We start from the raw sequence: 19,414 nt of genomic DNA, 5'->3' as shown, positions 1-19,414 counted from the left end.
CCTAAAGTGATTTTGAATAACTTTGTCTTTTCTCTCCAGGGGCCTCGAGGAGAGAGAGGACCCAGAGGACCAACAGGAAAAGCAGGACCAAAGGTGCGCCGCATACTTCACTGCCGCTTTCTTGCATATATTGCGGTACAAGTTCACCACTTAACTCCTTATTTTGTCTCTTCAGGGTAACTCAGGAAATGACGGCCCACCAGGACCTCCCGGTGAGAGGGTACGTACCATAGCATTGTCAGCCAAAGTCATGTTATTCTCTCAAGGTGCAAAGTCAACTGATTACTGACCAGGAATCATTTGCTGTTTCTTTTAGGGTCTACCAGGGCCTCAGGGACCAACAGGTTTCCCAGGACCAAAGGGCCCTCCCGTGAGTCCAAACTCATACATCACAAACGACTATAAGTATATAAACCCATCATGCCTTTTCCTTTGTCATGCTTGACACTTACATTCATAGATTTGTTTGTATTTCTCAGGGACCTTCAGGGAAAGACGGACTGCCTGGACATCCTGGACAGAGAGGAGAGACTGTGAGTGAACTAGTTTGATTACTCAGCTCTTCATCTGTATTCAACAGTGTGATTTCATATATAATGTAACTCTGTTTTTTTCCTTCTGTAATAAACAGGGATTCCAAGGCAAGACCGGCCCTCCTGGCCCTCCAGGCGTGGTTGGACCTCAGGTGAGTCACAGTCATTGATCATCTTGCTTCGTTGCTTATATTAGTTGTATCGCTCGGAAAAATAACAAATGAATTACAAACTAACTTGGATATCATGGAATGATAGCTTGTCAGTAAGGTGGTGAGATAACGCTCCAAAGTTAGACGGCATTTAGGCGAGGGTAAAAACTGACATGGCCGTTTTTTAAGGGGGTAGCGTAATCTCTCAACTCAAGATATCTGGATGACAGTGTCACACAATACCCACTGACTGTACAGTCCGTAGAGTCTGTAGAGTTAATGCAACTGCTTTGGGGTCAATTCATTCAAAAAAGCACTAGGTGGGAAGGTTCCTTGTATAACTTACAGCATTAGTTCTCTGAGAATCTCTTTCATATCCAAGAAAAAATAGTTTCATAAGTGAAATATCTCAAATCAAATTGGTATCATTTCTGAAATCAAGTTGAATCGGGACCTTGCGAATCAGAATCGAAGCGATTCAGGAAATCATGGGCGATGTCCACATTTAGTATTGATCTCAAAATGTTTTAAAAGTTACGGAGTGTGTTGTGTCGGTACCTCTGCAGAAACCTAATCGTTAAGATGCGCACTAGTAAAGCTACCAGAATGGATTTATCCATATGCCTGCATCTTATGAGCCATGAGATAAGTGTTGTTTATCCTCTTTCATATTAGCAATGGGCTCTTCATCCATTATGCATAAGCATTTAACAGACTTTCCCTCCCAGCCCGCTCTGCTAATGCCAGCTGAGAACATTGATGATAACGGAGCTGTATGTGGCCTTAATGACTAGTAGGCCTCCCACACAGCAAATGCTCAGCTTCTCCATGCCGCGTTTTGTAATAGATGGAGACATTTTAACATCTTTTTTCATATTGAATTGCAGACTTTGTTCACAGTGTTCCTCTCGGTGTAGTTTCTTGTCCTCACACCTACTCCTCTGCAACTTGTAGGGACCAACAGGTGAGACTGGACCAATGGGAGATCGGGGTCATCCTGGACCCCCAGGCCCACCTGGTGAGCAGGGTCTTCCTGGAGCCGCAGGGAAAGAAGGAGCCAAGGTGAAAACTGAAGCTTAAATATCCTTTTAGCATCATACTTGTAGTAAAATTGTTCCCATCCCATTTAGAGTTTTTGTTTCATATGACGATGTAACCACAGTCATTTTATGTGTAATTTGGAACATACGGTCACACAACACTGCATTTACAGAATTAATGGCATTGTGCTTTGACCTACAGGGGGACCCTGGTCCTTCTGGCCCAGCAGGTAAAGATGGCCCCCCTGGACCAAGAGGTTTCCCTGGAGAGAGAGGTCTGCCGGGCCCTGTGGTAAGTATTCCTATCTTCTCAGCAGAAAAAGCGTCTAAAAAATGTAATATCTCCCACAGCTTGGTTATTGCATAATAGTTCTGGGCTTATTTAATTGCGGTGGTTAACTTCAAGAATCAGACACAATATCACTGAGTGGGCTTAAGAAGAGGAACAGTGTGCTCTCTCTAGGCTGTTTATTTTTTTAATTTTCTATTCTAACTTGACAAAGTAATGTCCTGGTAGTTATGCAATTCACTTTATGTTCCTACTGCAAACTTGTTCCTAAGAAATCAATGGCAGAAGCAGCTTTTCCTCCAACTCTAGGGTGCAGAAATTATGCGATAGACCTGCTCCTTTGCGATGTAAAGGATGTTCGCAGCAGTTTAAGTTAATAACTGTTCCCCCCGGCTGCTCTCAGCCTGCACTTTGGGGACATGTGTGAAGATAGGGAGTCCAGTTTAAGGCAGGATGCAGTTTCCCCGGCAGATGTGTTTGTTTACTGAAGCCTTCATTTTATTGTGTTCTGCAGGGAGCTCACGGCCTGAAAGGGAATGAAGGACCTCATGGCCCACCTGGCCCTGCTGTGAGTACAGTTTACTGCATCTGCATCCTCACTTTGTCACTCTCATTCTCTCACCGTCTATAGTCTCTCTTCATCCCTGAGAATTGTCTTCATAGCAAGGTTCCCACCCTCAATTGTTCCAAGCTCTTACATAATATAATGATATGCACATTTTGCTACTTACATAAGAAAGGTCTGACCTATTTGGAAGACGTGCCTGATGCTATGATTTTGTTTCAGTGTTAACACTTCAGTTACTCTGAATACTAACATTACTGTGCGTCGGTGCTGTAGGGTTCTCCTGGTGAGCGCGGCCCTGCTGGCCCAGCCGGTCCTACAGGTCTTCCTGGACGTCCTGGCCCCCAGGGACCTCCAGGCCCTGCCGGAGAGAAAGGTGGACCGGTAAGAACAGCGCATTATAGAGACTGCTGCGACAAACAGAAAAATAGCAATTTCCATAGTCTAAGTATGGCTGAAAACATTCTGCAAAATATATTTTAGGGAGAGAAAGGACCTCAAGGCCCAGCTGGAAGAGACGGTATTCAGGGACCTGTGGGTCTTCCAGGACCTGGAGGACCTCCTGGACCACCTGGAGAGGACGGAGACAAGGTGGGTTGCTTTACATGTCTTGTTTTGCCGTCCATGTAAAGAGAAATATGATAGAATACAGAAAAGCTGCACTGAAGCCTTCAATTACGAGCACTCTAAGCAGGTTAAACACACTGAACTATAAAGTTGAGATCTAAGCCAGATATCCTCTTGTCTCTTTCACTGTGACCTTAAACTTTCTAAAGAAAATTTGTCTGACACAGTTTGCATCGATTAACAGATCATTAAAAGGCAAAGCTGCCTTGTTGCAGCTTTGTACTCCTCTGTACAAACAGACAGAGGAGAGAGAAGTTTGTGGCAACGATAGAATGTGTGAAAGTGACCCTGTAGTATTCAGAAGAGAGAACAACTCCACATCCCCTCTAAAAACATTTGCAGGAAGATGAGACACGTAGATACTCAGTGGATAATCTCTTATCCTTTGAAGAATGTCTCAGTTCTTAACTGGCCTTACAGTGGTCCCCGCAGTGCAAACGGACACGGGGCTACAGAGGGTATTTGCCATGCAGATAAAGAGGATCTCGCTTGCCAATGTTTACACTCATTCAGACACTTTCTCATAATAAGACCTGTCCGCGGGGGAAGGAACGACTCCAAGGCCTTTATTTTAAGACTCGTAAGGCCTCACAGAGAGCACTGTCTGACACAAACACAACCGTAAATGCCTCTGGCTTTGGCAGATATTAACATTATTTCTCTAAACACCCGCAGCATGTGGAGGCTTTGAAAGAATGGTGCAAGGTTCTTCACTCTGGGAATGCTGGTGCAAGCAGGTTGAGATGGGATTAATTATCTATTCTGTTTTTGGCTGCTAGTCGCGCCCGTGGCTAAGCCGTCATGATAAGCCCCCCCCCTCAGATGGGAACTAAATTTGTCACCACTTGTCAGAGACGGAGAGCTGCAATTGAAATATTTATAGACAGATCCCTAAAAACTGATTCAAAGGTTGGATATAGTTGGCTTGATCGGGCTTTGATGTGTCACTCTCTTTTCTGGGGAGTGTTTGATGATTTTTTTAACATTATTCACTGTCACTTTTTTTAAATCTCCATCTCACTTGTGTATTACTTTGAGTTGAGAGTTTAATCTGTCTCTGTGTCACACTGTGATCTTATCATTCTACAGGGAGAGCTTGGAGAGCCTGGCCAGAAAGGAGGCAAGGGTGACAAAGGAGAGCACGTAAGTTGTTTATTTACAGCAGTCACGAATACATTATTCATGCGTCATTTTACTGCCCGCTTTAGTAAATCTCATTATCTTTTTGGAACTATGAATTCATGGGTTTTGAAAGTTTGGTGTTGATTGTCCCTATGATGTGTTCCCTCTCCTCTGCAGGGTCCACCTGGTCCCACCGGCCCTCAAGGACCAATTGGAGCACCCGGTCCTGCTGTAAGTGTGTAGTTTACATTGAGTGTCCAGCCCGACAGTACCGCAAAGTTTTGTATCTCCTGATTGTGACCCCCTTTATGCGTCCCATTGTGCAGGGAGCAGATGGTGAGCCTGGTCCCAGAGGTCAGCAGGGTCTGTTTGGCCAGAAGGGAGATGAAGGATCAAGAGGATTCCCCGGACCTCCAGGTCCAGTTGGGCTGCAGGTGAAATGCAATGAAACAGATAAACTATGGTCAACTGTTACCATTAAGAAACAATGAGGCAATATGATTAACCCTTCTGCTCACTCCTCAGGGCTTGCCTGGTCCCCCTGGTGAGAAAGGTGAAACTGGAGATGTCGGTCAAATGGTAAGTATGTAAATATATAATATACTGTATATGTAAGTAACTGTGCTATCATTCAATACATCCCATTACAAGAAGTTGGCATGTGAAGTGTCTTTACTCATTTGACTGTATCCTCTCTTCTGTGTAGGGTCCACCCGGCCCCCCTGGTCCCAGAGGCCCCTCAGGCCCCCCAGGAGCTGATGGCCCTCAAGGACCTCCCGGTGGCATTGGAAACCCTGGTAGTGTTGGAGAAAAGGTGAGCCTCCCTTCTATGGGAGTGGTGCAGTTTAGGGTTTATTTAAGCAGTTTAAGTAGCATAATGCCACTTGGATGGCGTTTTTTTGTCAGGACTTGTTTTTAAAATTTTTTAGTACACCTGCCGCTTCTTTAGCTGATGTAAGTGTGAACACAGACATCTCGGAAATCACAAATCTCCTTTAAAATATGTTGTTTTTGTGCTTCCATTCATTTGATGCTAATTAAATACTGTACTATATATCCTGTAGACAATCGAGTGAATGCGGAGCTTCAGTAAACACACGATAAAACATATTTTATTGTAGTTCAAGTCTGCACCCTAACCCCACAGGCGTTTGTCTACCAAAAGCATTTTGTGCACATACTTACACATAGGAATTATGGTTTTATCGTCTTCCCTGGAACAGTATTTGAAAGGAAAAAGGAACATCACCCACCTGTGTAAATACTGCATTCGGATTGCTGTATCATCATATATTCAGTTTTCGCTCGGTGAAGCCTGCCCGGACTGAAACTTTTAATGGCTTTTAAAGTGGATATGAGGGGCTGTTATGAGCCATCATGGAAGACCATTCAACCTGCAGAAATGTATTCTTCCAGTTGATGATGCACGCTACAGCCTTTTTGTTCCAGATGGCACCTCTGGCCCCGTGAGTGCCATGTGAATTTTTAAAGTAAAGATTATGCAGCTTTTCCAGTTTGGCAGACAACACAACAAAGGTCCCTAATTGGACATGGTGTTATGTATCCTGGACCACTATGGCACCTGATTGTGCACATTTCTCATTGTAACCACCCTATAAGATATAACTGGTTCAGTTTTTTGTCGGGTAGACTGTTTTTTCTTACACTTTGGACAGATGCAGTTATTCAGTTTGTTTGAGTGCTCTGTAATAAAGGCTGTGAATGATGCCTCTTTAAAAGGCTTTTGCAGCCGTTTATATTTCCCATTCCTATTTATATGATATCCTTTTTAAATGATCACATGATCGTTTCTTTCTGCTGCAGAGTGACACATGCATAGCAATTCTAATGGACAGGCTGCCATCCCCCAGCAGTACTATCGCTGGGTGGAGAGGGTATGAATAAATACTCAAAGGCACTCTGTACTTGCAAGATTATAAATATATTATTAAAAGGCGGCCCGTATTTGTTGCTGTTGTTTCATTATGAAAGGCCTGCTTTGACTGCTTTTGCAGTCGTTGGACTGTGGCGCTGTGGACTGTCTCATCGCTTTTTGTCCGTAGTGATGTGTGATTTGGTTTATCTGGTTTAGTCAATAAAATCACCTTTTGCCCCTCTATAATCTCCCTGGGGAAAGCCTGTCCTTCTCCTGTGCAAACAAATACACAGCGCCATTTTGGCTAATCACTCTTTAGCTGATCTGGCATTTTATTGGCCAGCCCAGGGAGTTGGCAAGCGACTGAGCTCAGGTTCTTTTTTGTAAACACATCCCTCATACTGTATATCTGTGATGAGCAGCTGTCTTTCATGCTCTTGGTTTTCTATGTTGTCAGCAGATTTTACAGGCAGCCCTGTGGTGGACATGAGCAGGTTGTTGTAAAGACGGAGTCCAGGCGTTTGCAGAGCTTCTCAGATGCAACATTGCCAAAACCAACTCCTAATACAGGAGGATCAGTCATGCTTTTAAACAGACACACCAACTGCTCAGAGTGGATTTATTGACGGCAACAAGAGAAGAATTGGAAGACAGCCAGTCACTAATTTAAAGTATCAGCTGACGTCCACAATACAAAGCTGTTGTCCATGCTAGAGAGAATCTGGACATGCTTATCATAACACATCACCGCACAACTTGGCATAGGCTCTGCAGAGCTGTGCTATCGACTGGGTCCCTGTCTCCCAAATATGACAGGAGCTAATATTTGTCCCTTAAAAGGGTGTGGCAGACTGTATCTGCAGTAAACCCCGGCAGGGAGGATGGTAGGCTTATGTGACAGTGAGTAACGATAGTGCCCGATGTATAGGTGAGTCAACGGGGCAACTATCCAATAAAGCAAGGGGGAAGAGGACAAGATATATAGGCAGGGTCCAGTGAGAACAGTGAGGTCAGCGTCCTCCTGTGCTTCAGCCACCCAATCTGCCTGCACTTGATGGATTGAAATCTCTTGTGTCATCTCTTTCTATCCCCATTTGGGTGACAAGGGCGCCGGGACAGTTAGCTCTGCTGTAAATTATGGGATTTTTAGAATCCTGTTGGATCAACAAATCACCCTTCTGTTAATGTAAGTCTCTCTCTCTCTCTCTCACCCTGTAACATCCCTTTCCCCCCTTCCCTTCTTTCTCTCATCAGGGAGATGCCGGTGAAACAGGAGAGCCAGGACTTCAGGGAGAACTTGGCCCACCAGTGAGTTATCCGATTAACTTTCCTGCATATTTAAATGAATAAGTATCAACAAAGAATGAAAGGACCGACGGTAATTTCACGGCCAGTTGAATCATTGTCATTGAATCAAGTTATTGTCAATAGCTAGACTACAAATGGGTTTATCTACAATGACCATAAACTATAATAATGACTTTCCTTGCTCGTTTTCTACTAGTGTCTCTTAATTAGAATCACTAACATACTGCATATTATTCCAGGGTCCAAGAGGAGAGCGTGGAGAAAAGGGAGAGGGGGGTCCGGCTGGTACAGCTGGACCTCCTGGCCCTAAGGGTCCCCCTGGAGATGATGGTCCCAAAGGAAGCCCAGTAAGTATTTTTCCACCTTGAGATTAGACATTTTTATTTTATAAATTAATGTTATCTCAACACTGATTTTACCTCACACAAAGGATGACCATGGTGATCTCTGGCTTAATATCTGTTCTCAGAAAAAAAAAGTAATGCAAGTTTTATTGATTTTCAGGGTCCGAGTGGTTTCCCAGGTGACCCTGGTCCCCCCGGAGAGCCAGGTCCAGCTGTACGTATAGCATGAGTGAATAAATTGTGCAAACTCTCTTCTTTACAGTTTGTTTTTTGATGCAATGCAGCATGCCTGAGGGCTCTGTTCATTTCTCATGCAGGGGTTAGACGGTCCAGCCGGTGACAAGGGAGATGATGGAGAGGCTGGTCAAGCTGTGAGTATTACTTTACCACAACTCTATGTGTCAAAAAGGACTTATGTTGTAAAAATTGCAATTTAAATCAATGAATACTGTTTAATTTTCATTTCATTAAAACTCAAACTAGGGTTCTCCTGGACCCACTGGAGAGTCTGGTCCCTCCGGACCACCAGGAAAGAGAGTAAGTTCCCTCGTGTGCTCTGGTCTGTAAAATGCTATCAATGTCAAAATACTAAAATGTTCTGTCTTTCTATTCTACAATATTAATTTCTCTCTTTTTTTTTATTAGGGCCCCCCTGGAGCAGCAGGACCTGAGGGAAGACAAGGAGAGAAGGGAGCCAAGGTAACGCAGCCAACACATGCAGATTTTCTGTTCACTCAGTACATCAACAATGTCAAGCCACCAACAAATGAGCACATATCTAAATGCTTTATGTGTATCCTGTTTTGTATGAAAGGGAGAGTCTGGATTGGAAGGTCCCCAAGGGAAGACAGGTCCTGTTGGCCCTCAAGGATCACCTGGGAAGCCTGGTTCGGAAGGCCTCAGGGGTATCCCTGGCCCAGTTGTAAGTGAAGTGTTTCTTACTGTCTCACCAATTTATCACAGTTATATCTTGATGTTGTGGTTTTGCTAACACAGCTTACAGAGCAGCTGCCAGTTTTCAATAAACTGCTGAACATAGAGGAGCCATGCTATTTATAGAAACATGTTTTTTTTATGAACCAGGGGTAAAAACACTGTGTAATTGGCATTTCTATACAGGGAGAACAAGGTCTACCTGGTTCCCCAGGCCCAGATGGACCTCCCGGACCCATGGTGAGTAGCAGTGATACCTGGCCTTTGAACTGAGGTATCTCACATAACGTGTGTGATCTGATCTGAATCCTCATCCAACGGTTATCTCTCTCTCCATTGTTTCACCCATCCCACAGGGTCCTCCTGGTTTACCCGGTTTGAAAGGAGACTCTGGTGTCAAAGGAGAAAAGGTAAGCCACCTGCCCAGCTTAATGTTTGGATGTAGATCATAAAGTCTAATGGAATGGGAAAGTGGGTCCAAACTTTTGTTTTCCACCAGCCATCAAATCATTACCTTAATGACTTGAGGATATGCCAGATAAATGTATTATATGATTAATGTTTGTGATGGTGTATTATCGACTGTTATATTGACAACATATGTGTGTTGTTCTCTACCCTCAGGGCCATCCCGGTCTTATTGGTCTTATTGGACCCCCAGGTGAACAGGGAGAAAAGGGTGACAGAGGCCTTCCTGGTCCACCAGGATCACATGGTGCTAAAGGAGACAATGTAAGTTAACAATTAGACAACAAACTATGCTGCAGTCATAGTGGAAACACTCCTCCTCGTTTTCTGTCTTTAGAGCTAACATTAACAACAACTGTGCAACAGAGATGGTGATATTTTCTGTCTGTTTTCATATGAACAAGTAGATTGAGCTAGTCAGGCTGGCTCTCCACTCACTGGATCCATCGGTTGCTTGTTCAAATCGTTAGCAACATGGCTACCGCTAGCAGCCTGGCTACTGTCAAAAGCAAAAAGCAACTATAAGAATCCCAATTCGAACCAGAAAGCCCGATCTCTGTGCTCTGATAAAGACAGGAGTAAAACACCCAGTAGTTTTTTAATCACTTTTTTCTACCTTCATCCACGGGACTCTTTTTCTTTTGCCACATAACGTTGGAGTTTCCACCGTTCACCATTTTCGCTACCCGATGATAGCAACTGTAAGCTGTTTTCTTGAGCTGTCGCTTAGCAAAATGCTCTCTGGAAAAAAAAGTCATGCTGTGTAACTTTAGTATTATATGTCCAGGGCTTTAACTATGAAAGGTACGAACCAAGCAGTGAAGCTGTGATGCACTGCTGTCGACAATGTGGAAAGCAAAATAGTTTGCCGTCTTGTACCAAAAATCAACACACTGACAATAATTGAGAATCTTCATCTTTGTGTTTGTTTGTTTTGTGGCACAGGCATAATGTAGTCACCAGTGTTAATATCCCTCATTCTAGTCAATACTGTTGCATCTTGAATAAACGTCTTCTGTCCTCACACTATAGTTATTGATTCACCCTCTCTTTTTTTCCTTTAGGGCATTTCTGGTCCTTCCGGTCCCCTTGGTCCTATTGGTCCTCCTGGATTACCTGTAAGACTCATCATTTGTGTTGTACTACAGCATGTGTGTAACCAAACTGAATAGTGTGTAATTTCTGAGCCAATATTGATTTCTTGGCCATTTTTGTGTCTTTAGGGTCCTGCTGGTCCCAAAGGAGCTAAAGGGTCATCGGTAAGCGTTTTACTAGAAGCTGCATCCCATCAGAAACAGCATTAATCATGACACTCATAAAATACTTTGTAGTGGCTTTTATTGCTTTTAAGTGCTTTAATTTGTCCTGCTCAGGGTCAAACCGGACCAAAGGGAGAGACTGGTACAAGTGGGCCTCCTGGCCCTCCTGTAAGTACTCTATCATCATTTTGTATCGTTTCCGCAGTGTGATTTATTATCTCCGGACATTACCATAATCTCCATCTTTATCTCTGATAACCGCCTCTCCTCCTTTCATCTCTCCGTAACAGGGCCCTCCCGGCGATGTCATCCACCCACTCCCCATCCAGTCTTCCATGAAGGGCAGAACTCGCAGGAGCATCGATGCAAGCCAGGTGATGGACGACGCGGCCGTGGACGCCAACTACAAGGACTACGACGACGGCATGGAGGAAATCTTTGGCTCGCTCAACTCCCTCAAGCTGGAGATCGAGCAGATGAAGCACCCTCTGGGCACACAGACCAACCCCGCTCGTACCTGCAAAGACCTGCAGCTCTGCCACCCCGATTTCCCCGATGGTTTGTATTCCACTCCGTCTGAAATGAGGCATGAGACCCATTGTCTAATCCTTCCTTCACACAGTTTTTAATTACTCCACTGAAATGGCCGTGATCACACAGCAGCTCCCTAGAAATACTGAAGAAAAGAAATGGGCCGTGTCTGCACGCTCTGCAAATTTCAGCTCTGAGAAAGTGACCTGTAATAAGTCCTGGTCAGTATAAAATACAACTACAGCAAGTCGATCGATTCATTAGTAAAGCGGAAGAAAAATAATCTGCAGCCATATGACAGTATATTAATCGCAAAAATGCTAAACTTTCCCCTGTTCCTGCTTGTCATTTGTGAGGATTTACAGCTTGTCTTTCTCTCATGTGACAGTGAATACAATATCGCCGCTCACATGTGCAAACGGGGCATCTGTTTGTCTAGTGAAGGATTTCTTTATGGTTCGGATTTGCACCCGTAATCATTACACACATCATTTTCAATATTTCAGCGGCTAATCCATCACAGCTGCATGGTTCTTTCAATTGTTTACATATTACTGGCTAATACAGTGCAAGTCTTTCCATCTCTGCAGCAATCCCAAGATGGATGTTTGGACAGATATGTCATCACTTTTAATGCTGAATTTGATTTTCAATACAGACTAAAAATGTAGGCATAAGAAACATGCAAGATACTTTTAGCACAGGATATTGTGTTGACCTGAAGGGGTACAGTATTCGCTTCAAATGACATTTATACCATTTTATAATTGCTCTCTTTCTATCTCCATTCCCACAGGTGAGTACTGGATTGATCCAAACCAGGGCTGCTCTCGGGACTCATTCAAGGTTTACTGCAACTTCACAGCAGGTGGAGAGAGCTGCATCTTCCCAGATAAGAAGTCTGAAGGGGTAAGTCACAAACACTTACACTCACTACTGGGACTCACCACCGTGCATACTATATAAATATCTCAACACATCACCAGTCGCAACAGTTATTTTATTGCACTTACTTGTGTAACCATATAATTGCTTAATATCCACACGACAAGTGTGTCGTTACCAAGAGGACACAGTTATTTTACAAACATGCTAAATATCTTCTGACAGTTGGAGATGACTCCCCCGTTCAAACACACACACATTTACACCCCCGTACTATTTTTCCAGTGCCATTTTTTTGATCAAATGCCATTAAGGACCTTTTAAAGCCGCTTGGCAGGTGACAGACACATTGAGAAGATTTTCGCTTCATTATGCACGAGTGTGTGGAGGAGAGGAGTGTTAGCAGAGTGGTGAAACATTGGGAATGCTGTCTTTGACAAGTCAGGTTGTGTTGAAGCCCAGTGCTACAGCCATTTTAATGATCCCACTCACTGCGCCTCAGAGGAGCAGAGAGTTTGCCTAAGCTTAGAATAATGAAGGAGACTTTTTATAGCGGGCTCGTGATGGGCTGCGCTCATTTGTGTCCGGGGGGGGAAAGAAAAGCCTGAGCTGTCAGCAGTGGCATAGAGACTGCAAACACACCCACATGTGTTTAACATGGGCAGAGCTATTATAAGAGCTCATAGTTACACTGTACACGAACCATACACAATCACAGTCACAGAGCTAAACACACCATCATGGATTCTAGAAAGGGAGAAAGTTACAGAGGGAATACATTTCGTCCTCTGCTCGGCCCACTTAAGCATAAAACAACTGTAGGTCACCTTCAAGGCAGCATGGGTCTAATGTATGCCATCTCCCAGTGATAAGTGATCTCCGGATCATCATTCATTAACGCATTAAGCTATTGATGATAGGTCCATATCAAACCCTGCCATCTAATTATAGAGAAATTCATCATTGTCATGGGCAAGATCATTAGAGCTCTGCCCTGTTGGCCAATTCACAGCTTTTAATGGCATAACAAAGTTAGTGCACCATGGCTGCACAGCATTAACACTGAACAGCAGGGATAGAGGCCGCGGTATAAGAGTTCCTTGCAGGCGATCATATCTTAATTAATCACTGTGTACTCATGAATTTTTCAGCAGCAATTAGCTGCCAGCTACAGTTTGTACTGTACAAAATGGCATAATGGCTAACGTTCTAATGTGCTGCCCTGGACCCTGTTGTTCTGGTTGGTCTTACCGAATACTGTTTCAGGTCCGGAGCACTCTGCAGAGGACAAACACAAGGTGGAAAAAAAAAAAAGATGGGATGTGTTTCTTTCAGATCTGTGTTCTTTCTTTAACAATGCTGTTTTCCCTCCTCTGCCTCTCTGTCAAATCCATGCCCTCAGGCTAGGCTCACATCCTGGGTTAAGGAAAATCCTGGCTCCTGGTTCAGTGAATTCAAACGTGGTAAACTGGTAAGCCCGACTTCCCACAGTCCTTTTCCCTTCCCTGAATGCCTCTTATATTTTACAGAGCAAAATGGCAAAATGGCCCAAAGACTCGCCAGGCACATGGTTTAGTCACTACAAGAGAGGTTCCCTGGTAAGTGGCCCGGCCTGTGGTTCTCAGAGTCCTGGCTGAGGCCTGGACTCTGTGTGCCTAAGGCTCTGCATGGTTCTGGTTCTGCCCCACAAAGTATGTTAATACAGTGGCACCTTGCTTGTGGGTTGGTACTTTATTCTGGTGCATGATTCAGCACAAGCTGCACTCACCTTCAGTCCAGCAACATGGGCGATGCTCTTACGAGGAAATGGAGGAGAGGTTTGTGCCCGTGGGGAAACAATATACTTGGCATCTAATGGATTTCAAGATCTAAATGGAAAAAAATGAACTGCTGTTTCACTGTTTATATTTCTATATACCCACTCTGCCACACCTCTGCTACATTAAGAGAGCATCTCCTTGTGACTGTGTGCCTCGACACTCCCATGACTCAAGAAGCAATATCCATACAGCTGATTTAATAGTTTGGACAAAAACATCTCAGAGTGAATACATCACTTAACACTTCCCTTCCTTACACATAACATTTTTTTAGTCGTAGATCTCAACAAGTCCAGGCCTCAGCAGGTCATCTAGCCGTCACAAGGGGGGTGAAATAAGTATCATTCCCTCCCCGCTGCAGCCATTCAGCTGCACTCACATTTCCAGTGCCTCCCTTAAACACTACTTAGATCCGGCGGAGTAGCTCTGAGTCAAACAGGTCAGGCACTCAGTCACCACCCAGGGGCTTCTGGGTACTCAGTCACTGTTGACTTGCGGCTGTGATGATAAAGAGGTAATGTTTCTCTGGCGATGTCGGGCTGGATCCACACGCTACGCGGGGTAAAGAGTGGTGGGGTAAATGGGAAAAACATGGGACTACCCGGCCACTCTGAGCATGAAAACATCACAACAGTGGCACTTTGTTGAGCCACGATGCCGACACTCATAAGACATATCGCAGCACAAGCTCTTCATTGATTATATCTTGTGATTGATGAGCTTATTACATCATCATTGGCACTAAATTGTTGCACAAATAGATGAAGAAGATGATTAGCTCCTTCTGTTAATGTCAAGTTTGAGTGTCGGTACTCAGGGTATGTATATGCATGTGTGTGTGTGTGTGTGTTTTTGTTTGTGTGTGTGTGAACAACCAGTCAAGAAAGACCACATCCAGACTCGAAGAGGGGTTTGCTGCTCTGGCTGCATGGTGTGAATGCTGCATGCGCTCCACTCTCAGTAAGTCCTGTTTGTCTGAAAGACGACGCGTCTATGTGGATCTAATGGATTCCTGATGGTTGGTATGTAGAAAGTCAAGTACAGACATTAAACTGAACCGTGACTGGTTCCAAACCTGCCATCTTATCAGTGAGGATTACAAAGCGTTATAATCAGCTTAATGGAATATATCGCTGTCTTCTGTAACATGGGCTGAAAAAGCGAAATAATCTAAGTTAAGTATAGGTTAATTACCAGGCAATTAACATATCATTACTGGAGCATTTTTCCTATTAAGATAATTACATTTTCATATACTTGCCATAATTTGCTCATATTAGATACACATTTTGCATAATAACAAAATCAACATTTAAATGAGGTGTTTAGTAATGCTATTTTTTCTACTTTGATGGCAGATTTTTCCACATTAAACGTCGCACATGAGTACAGCTTTGAGGCATTAGACCTCGGAAATACGCCGTGCCTTCTTTCCCCATCTACATTATATAGTTCTGTTACCTGATCCATTGTTTATGGAATATGGACTTTGCTCCATGCTCATCTTCACCCTGGAGACATATTTGCAGATTGGTTAGGGATAATGCGGGTAATAGCCAATATTGTTTATTGTCAAGAGATCCCTTTGAAACGACCAAAACCAATGAAAAACAATAAAGTGATTCTACTAACAAGGGCTCCATTGTTTTCCAAAAACTATTTAAAGATCCTGCCACCTAAAAAATGTGTTTTTCTTATGTTTACGTCCCCTAAAATGTCTTTGACTACTACTGTACTGACGAGGCATTTTCACATTCCTCTCTGGAAAGGTGGAGATGTCATGTCATGTGCAATTCCCTCAAATCAGACGCTTACACCCCGCTGCCTGTGTGAAAGGCCCAGAGACGGAATGTGGGGACAGATCAGTTGCACCTCTGAGCTGGCAACGGAGGCAGTCACAGAGCCGCAACAGTGCCGTGCGGACATCTGTGTGAAAGCGTGAGCCAGCAGGGCAGCACGACACACAGTCTAAAAGCGCGAGTCGACCCACAGGCAGGTCAACAAGTGACAAAGCAGCGTTTGGAGGAGCCTGAGTTATTAATAATTTACAAAAGTAATGCATGCTGTCTCTGTCCTTCACCCGCCCTCTCCCTCGACTGACAGTTGTGCTATAATGTACAACAAATGTGGGTCATCAGCTCACACACACTTGAGGCCTCTTTTGCTTCTGGAATGCCGGCGTTCTGCGTGAAATCACATCTGGGGCACCACCTTTGCTTGTTCTGCGTGAATGACCAAAAAGCCGGTGTTCCTTCATTGCGGTGATTCAAACATACCCCAGCCAAGCTCGATTTAGTAATGTACCAATTCTGGAAAAGAGATGTGAAACCTCCAGCACAGAGTGTCTGCGACTGTCGATTCAGAGTGAAAACACACTGTCATCCAAGCTGTGAGCTGTGATCCACTACCAGTTACAAGCTAACAAGCTAACAAACAGCACAAGCAACTTTTAAACAATATTTGTACGTTTTTACGTGGGACCGTGTTAATTGATCATCGCAGAGTTGTTGTTTTTAACATATACAAAGAATCTGAGGGGGACTTTAAAAGACAAATCAATGAGTTGTGTAGTTTCTTTTTGAAAATACTTAATAGTGCACTAGATGTGTATTAACCTGCTTTTGAAGATTAATGACTTCAATAGGAATAAATGGGCTTGGAGCTGATTGGTATGTTACTTGCGCATTGTTGGTTTTGGTCTTTTCATGGGATTTGTTGAAAGTAAGAAAAAGAGACTATTACCAACCGTATCCTTTAATGATCAGGTCAACATTGTAAAAGTTCTGTTAGTTCTGTTTATTCTCTCACAGAGCACAGTAGTATATTAACAATGTATCCGTGGATGACACCTTTTATTAAAACACCGTTAGAAATAAGAAGCACATCCTAGAACTCCAAACACAGCAGTAAAACAGGAATACAAATTATTACTCATAAATTTAATCAAAAAGGCTCCCAGGAGACAAAAAACCACTGCAGAGTACAGACATAAAAGTGTGTTCAGTGAATCTTTACAGGATATCGGGCCTCTCGGTGCACTCTTTACACTGGTCCCTTCTCCCGGTGTTGCGTTTTTGATGTTCAACTCAATCTGTGTTCTTCTTTGCAGCTCTCCTACGTGGATGCAGAGGGCAACCCTATTAGCGTGGTCCAGATGACTTTCATGCGGCTGCTGAGCGCGGCGGCCAGACAGAACATGACGTACAACTGCTACCAGTCAGTGGCCTGGCACGACCAGAATCAGGACAACTACGACAAGGCCATCCGCTTCCTGGGCTCCAACGATGAGGAGATGTCTTATGATAACAACCCCTACATCCGCGCCATGTCCGATGGCTGTGCGGTAAGTCAAAGAGATGTGTGCGTGTGTGTGCGTGTGCGTGTGCGTGTGCGTGTGCGTGTGTGTGTGTGTAGGTGTGTGTGTGTAGGTGCTTGACGGGGTTCATTTGTGTTTTCTTTGTGGTGATCAAAGTCAATAAGAGCCCTGCTGAAGTATGTGATGTTGTTTCTGAAGAATGCTTCTTGCGCGCACTAACTCTCCCTCCCTCTGTGTCTTTTCTCTCCCACAGTTGAAAAAGGGTTACGAAAAGACAGTACTTGAGATCAACACTCCAAAGGTGGAACAGGTGCCATTTGTGGACATCATGTTCAACGATTTCGGCGGCTCCACGCAGAAGTTTGGATTTGAAGTGGGCCCCGTCTGTTTCATCGGCTAAGACTGTTTACTGAACAAATGGAGAGGAAAAAAAAAGCATATATTTGTTTTCTCAGAACAACAAAAAAAAAAACTATCGAAAAAGAATAGGACAATTCTATTTGTAAAAAAGTAACTTTTTTCCATAAAGCAACAAGTATGAGTAAAAATGAAATCAAGTTGAGGATGCAGTGAAATTCTATAGGAATAGAGGAAAATGAAATAACCTTGAAACCTCAGTGTGCCTTCTCCATCACATGCAAGTTTTGAAACTGGATGTCAGATTCTGCCTCCTACACACTCGCGCACACACACACACACAACACTAGCCCCATGCCATCACTCGATTTAGACCGAAACAACGAAGGCGACCCTGAGAGCTGCAGCCGTTCCAGACGGTCGCAGCATTTGCCATGGACTCCATCTGATTTGGCTCTTTTCTTTTCTTTTCTTAAGTTTTGATCTCATGTTTTCCCTCTTCTCCCAGGCTTCTTCCACTTGTCTTTTGTTGTTGTTGTTGTTTTTTTTTTGGCTCATTCACTACGGGAGCTTTTGTTTGTGCATAATTTTCTCCCCATTCCCTTGGAATGGACCTTATATATATAAATATATATAAATAATTTTTATGTTTGTAAGTACATTCTGTATATTTTTTCCTGGTAATGTTTATTGCTTCTGGCTTCAAAACATGCATGTGACTTTATTAATTGTGAGGTAGGAGACAATGGATACGGGGACAACATCCAAATTGTAGAAATATACCAAAAGTGAGGAAATTCGACTTGTAAATTGAAAAACAAACAAAAAAAAAGAAGGAAAAAACTAATTGGGAAGCCCTGTCTTGTTGCAGTTGTGGAGCACACCTTGTTGTAATTTAAGAACAGAATGGAAATAAAAGACAAAAACAAGCTCTGTGATATTATGTGACAGTTTGATTTGCGTTACAAAATCTAATACATTCCTCCTTTTTGCCCTCTGAACAGAACGCCCACTCGGTGGTTATCTCATTAACTTAATAAACAGCTTTATTTTTTTTCCCCCCTCAAGTACACATCTATCTGACTATGCAACGGGAGATTAGGTCACATTTGAATGAAAACACAACGAAATCAAAACCTAGGTGCTATTTTCTCTCTTCTGTGGTGCTATGTATTTTTCTAGTTTGTGTTGTTTGAATGAAAGGAAATTTGTGGTGACAATATCCCATCACCATCGCCCCTTGACTCTTAACCGCCGCATCCCACGGGGGTGGATCTTTGCTGCTCCCTTATTTTTTTTTGTTTTCGTTCAGCAGTGGTGTTTGCATGCCATCCTTCTACGTATCCACTCACAGATCTGTGCAGCACGGTGGCGTATGTTATCTTCTGCTTCAGCGGACCGCACATTTGTACCAAATGTTGGAATGACAAAAGGAAATAGGATGGCGCTGATGGCTTTGCATTTCATTGCTCTAAGACGCTGCATTATGGCTGTTGGATCATCTGTGCCACTTCAAACTGATGGAGTTGAGAAGTGGACGTGTTGTGATTGGGAGCGTCCAAAAGGGATATGGTCCAATGTTTTGTTGGGTGTATGAAATCCTAAACCCTTCCAACCAAAGGTTTTCAGGTACATATTTAGCTTTAAGGGCCACGGTGGGGTTTGAAAAACATTTTTTTTTGTATGGGAACCAACTTGAAACGTACTTTTTCTTGATTTAACCACAGTAGAAGCAGGTCACCATATTAGCCAGATGAAAGCATTCACTCATGCAGCTTGTTGGTCTACTATTTTTGCCCTTATTGTAATTATGCTCTTTGTTCAGTCTCTATGCTTATGACCACTATAGTATCTACCACAGAACTTTTTACAGCCCTTCATACATATGTCTGTTTTTTAAATTTTATTTTGAAATCTTCAAATATGTGACTTGAACCATTTCTGTTACGGTAACTCAATAGACTCGTGGCTTTATTTGTCATCACAATG

General features: G+C 43.4%; 1 protein-coding gene across 2 annotated transcripts in view; it reads left to right on the top strand.

Annotated features, from left to right (window-relative positions):
• The window catches only part of col5a1 (procollagen, type V, alpha 1), an 80,930-nt gene extending 62,100 nt beyond the window's left edge, over positions 1 to 18,830 (top strand). The window contains exons 34-66 of one of the 2 annotated variants that reach the window (XM_083930292.1): positions 40 to 93; positions 176 to 220; positions 317 to 370; positions 480 to 533; positions 632 to 685; positions 1,640 to 1,747; positions 1,928 to 2,017; positions 2,529 to 2,582; positions 2,856 to 2,963; positions 3,063 to 3,170; positions 4,296 to 4,349; positions 4,506 to 4,559; positions 4,655 to 4,762; positions 4,854 to 4,907; positions 5,035 to 5,142; positions 7,459 to 7,512; positions 7,752 to 7,859; positions 8,017 to 8,070; positions 8,174 to 8,227; positions 8,340 to 8,393; positions 8,502 to 8,555; positions 8,671 to 8,778; positions 8,976 to 9,029; positions 9,146 to 9,199; positions 9,414 to 9,521; positions 10,322 to 10,375; positions 10,481 to 10,516; positions 10,631 to 10,684; positions 10,807 to 11,074; positions 11,844 to 11,956; positions 13,462 to 13,530; positions 16,862 to 17,095; positions 17,322 to 18,830. In XM_083930292.1, the coding sequence (XP_083786418.1) occupies positions 40 to 93; positions 176 to 220; positions 317 to 370; positions 480 to 533; positions 632 to 685; positions 1,640 to 1,747; positions 1,928 to 2,017; positions 2,529 to 2,582; positions 2,856 to 2,963; positions 3,063 to 3,170; positions 4,296 to 4,349; positions 4,506 to 4,559; positions 4,655 to 4,762; positions 4,854 to 4,907; positions 5,035 to 5,142; positions 7,459 to 7,512; positions 7,752 to 7,859; positions 8,017 to 8,070; positions 8,174 to 8,227; positions 8,340 to 8,393; positions 8,502 to 8,555; positions 8,671 to 8,778; positions 8,976 to 9,029; positions 9,146 to 9,199; positions 9,414 to 9,521; positions 10,322 to 10,375; positions 10,481 to 10,516; positions 10,631 to 10,684; positions 10,807 to 11,074; positions 11,844 to 11,956; positions 13,462 to 13,530; positions 16,862 to 17,095; positions 17,322 to 17,468 (2,784 nt within the window). In that variant the 3' untranslated portion in view covers positions 17,469 to 18,830. Of the gene's footprint in view, positions 1 to 39; positions 94 to 175; positions 221 to 316; positions 371 to 479; positions 534 to 631; positions 686 to 1,639; positions 1,748 to 1,927; positions 2,018 to 2,528; positions 2,583 to 2,855; positions 2,964 to 3,062; positions 3,171 to 4,295; positions 4,350 to 4,505; positions 4,560 to 4,654; positions 4,763 to 4,853; positions 4,908 to 5,034; positions 5,143 to 7,458; positions 7,513 to 7,751; positions 7,860 to 8,016; positions 8,071 to 8,173; positions 8,228 to 8,339; positions 8,394 to 8,501; positions 8,556 to 8,670; positions 8,779 to 8,975; positions 9,030 to 9,145; positions 9,200 to 9,413; positions 9,522 to 10,321; positions 10,376 to 10,480; positions 10,517 to 10,630; positions 10,685 to 10,806; positions 11,075 to 11,843; positions 11,957 to 13,334; positions 13,404 to 13,461; positions 13,531 to 16,861; positions 17,096 to 17,321 lie in introns of both variants that reach the window. The other variant, XM_083930291.1, reaches the window with a different exon arrangement.
• Positions 18,831 to 19,414: the final 584 nt, after the last annotated feature.

Source organism: Echiichthys vipera (assembly GCF_963691815.1).
Source record: "Echiichthys vipera genome assembly, chromosome: 16".
Taxonomy (NCBI): Eukaryota; Metazoa; Chordata; class Actinopteri; order Perciformes; family Trachinidae; genus Echiichthys; species Echiichthys vipera.
Note: the sequence above shows the minus strand (reverse complement) of the source record. Positions and strands in the feature narration are given on the sequence as shown.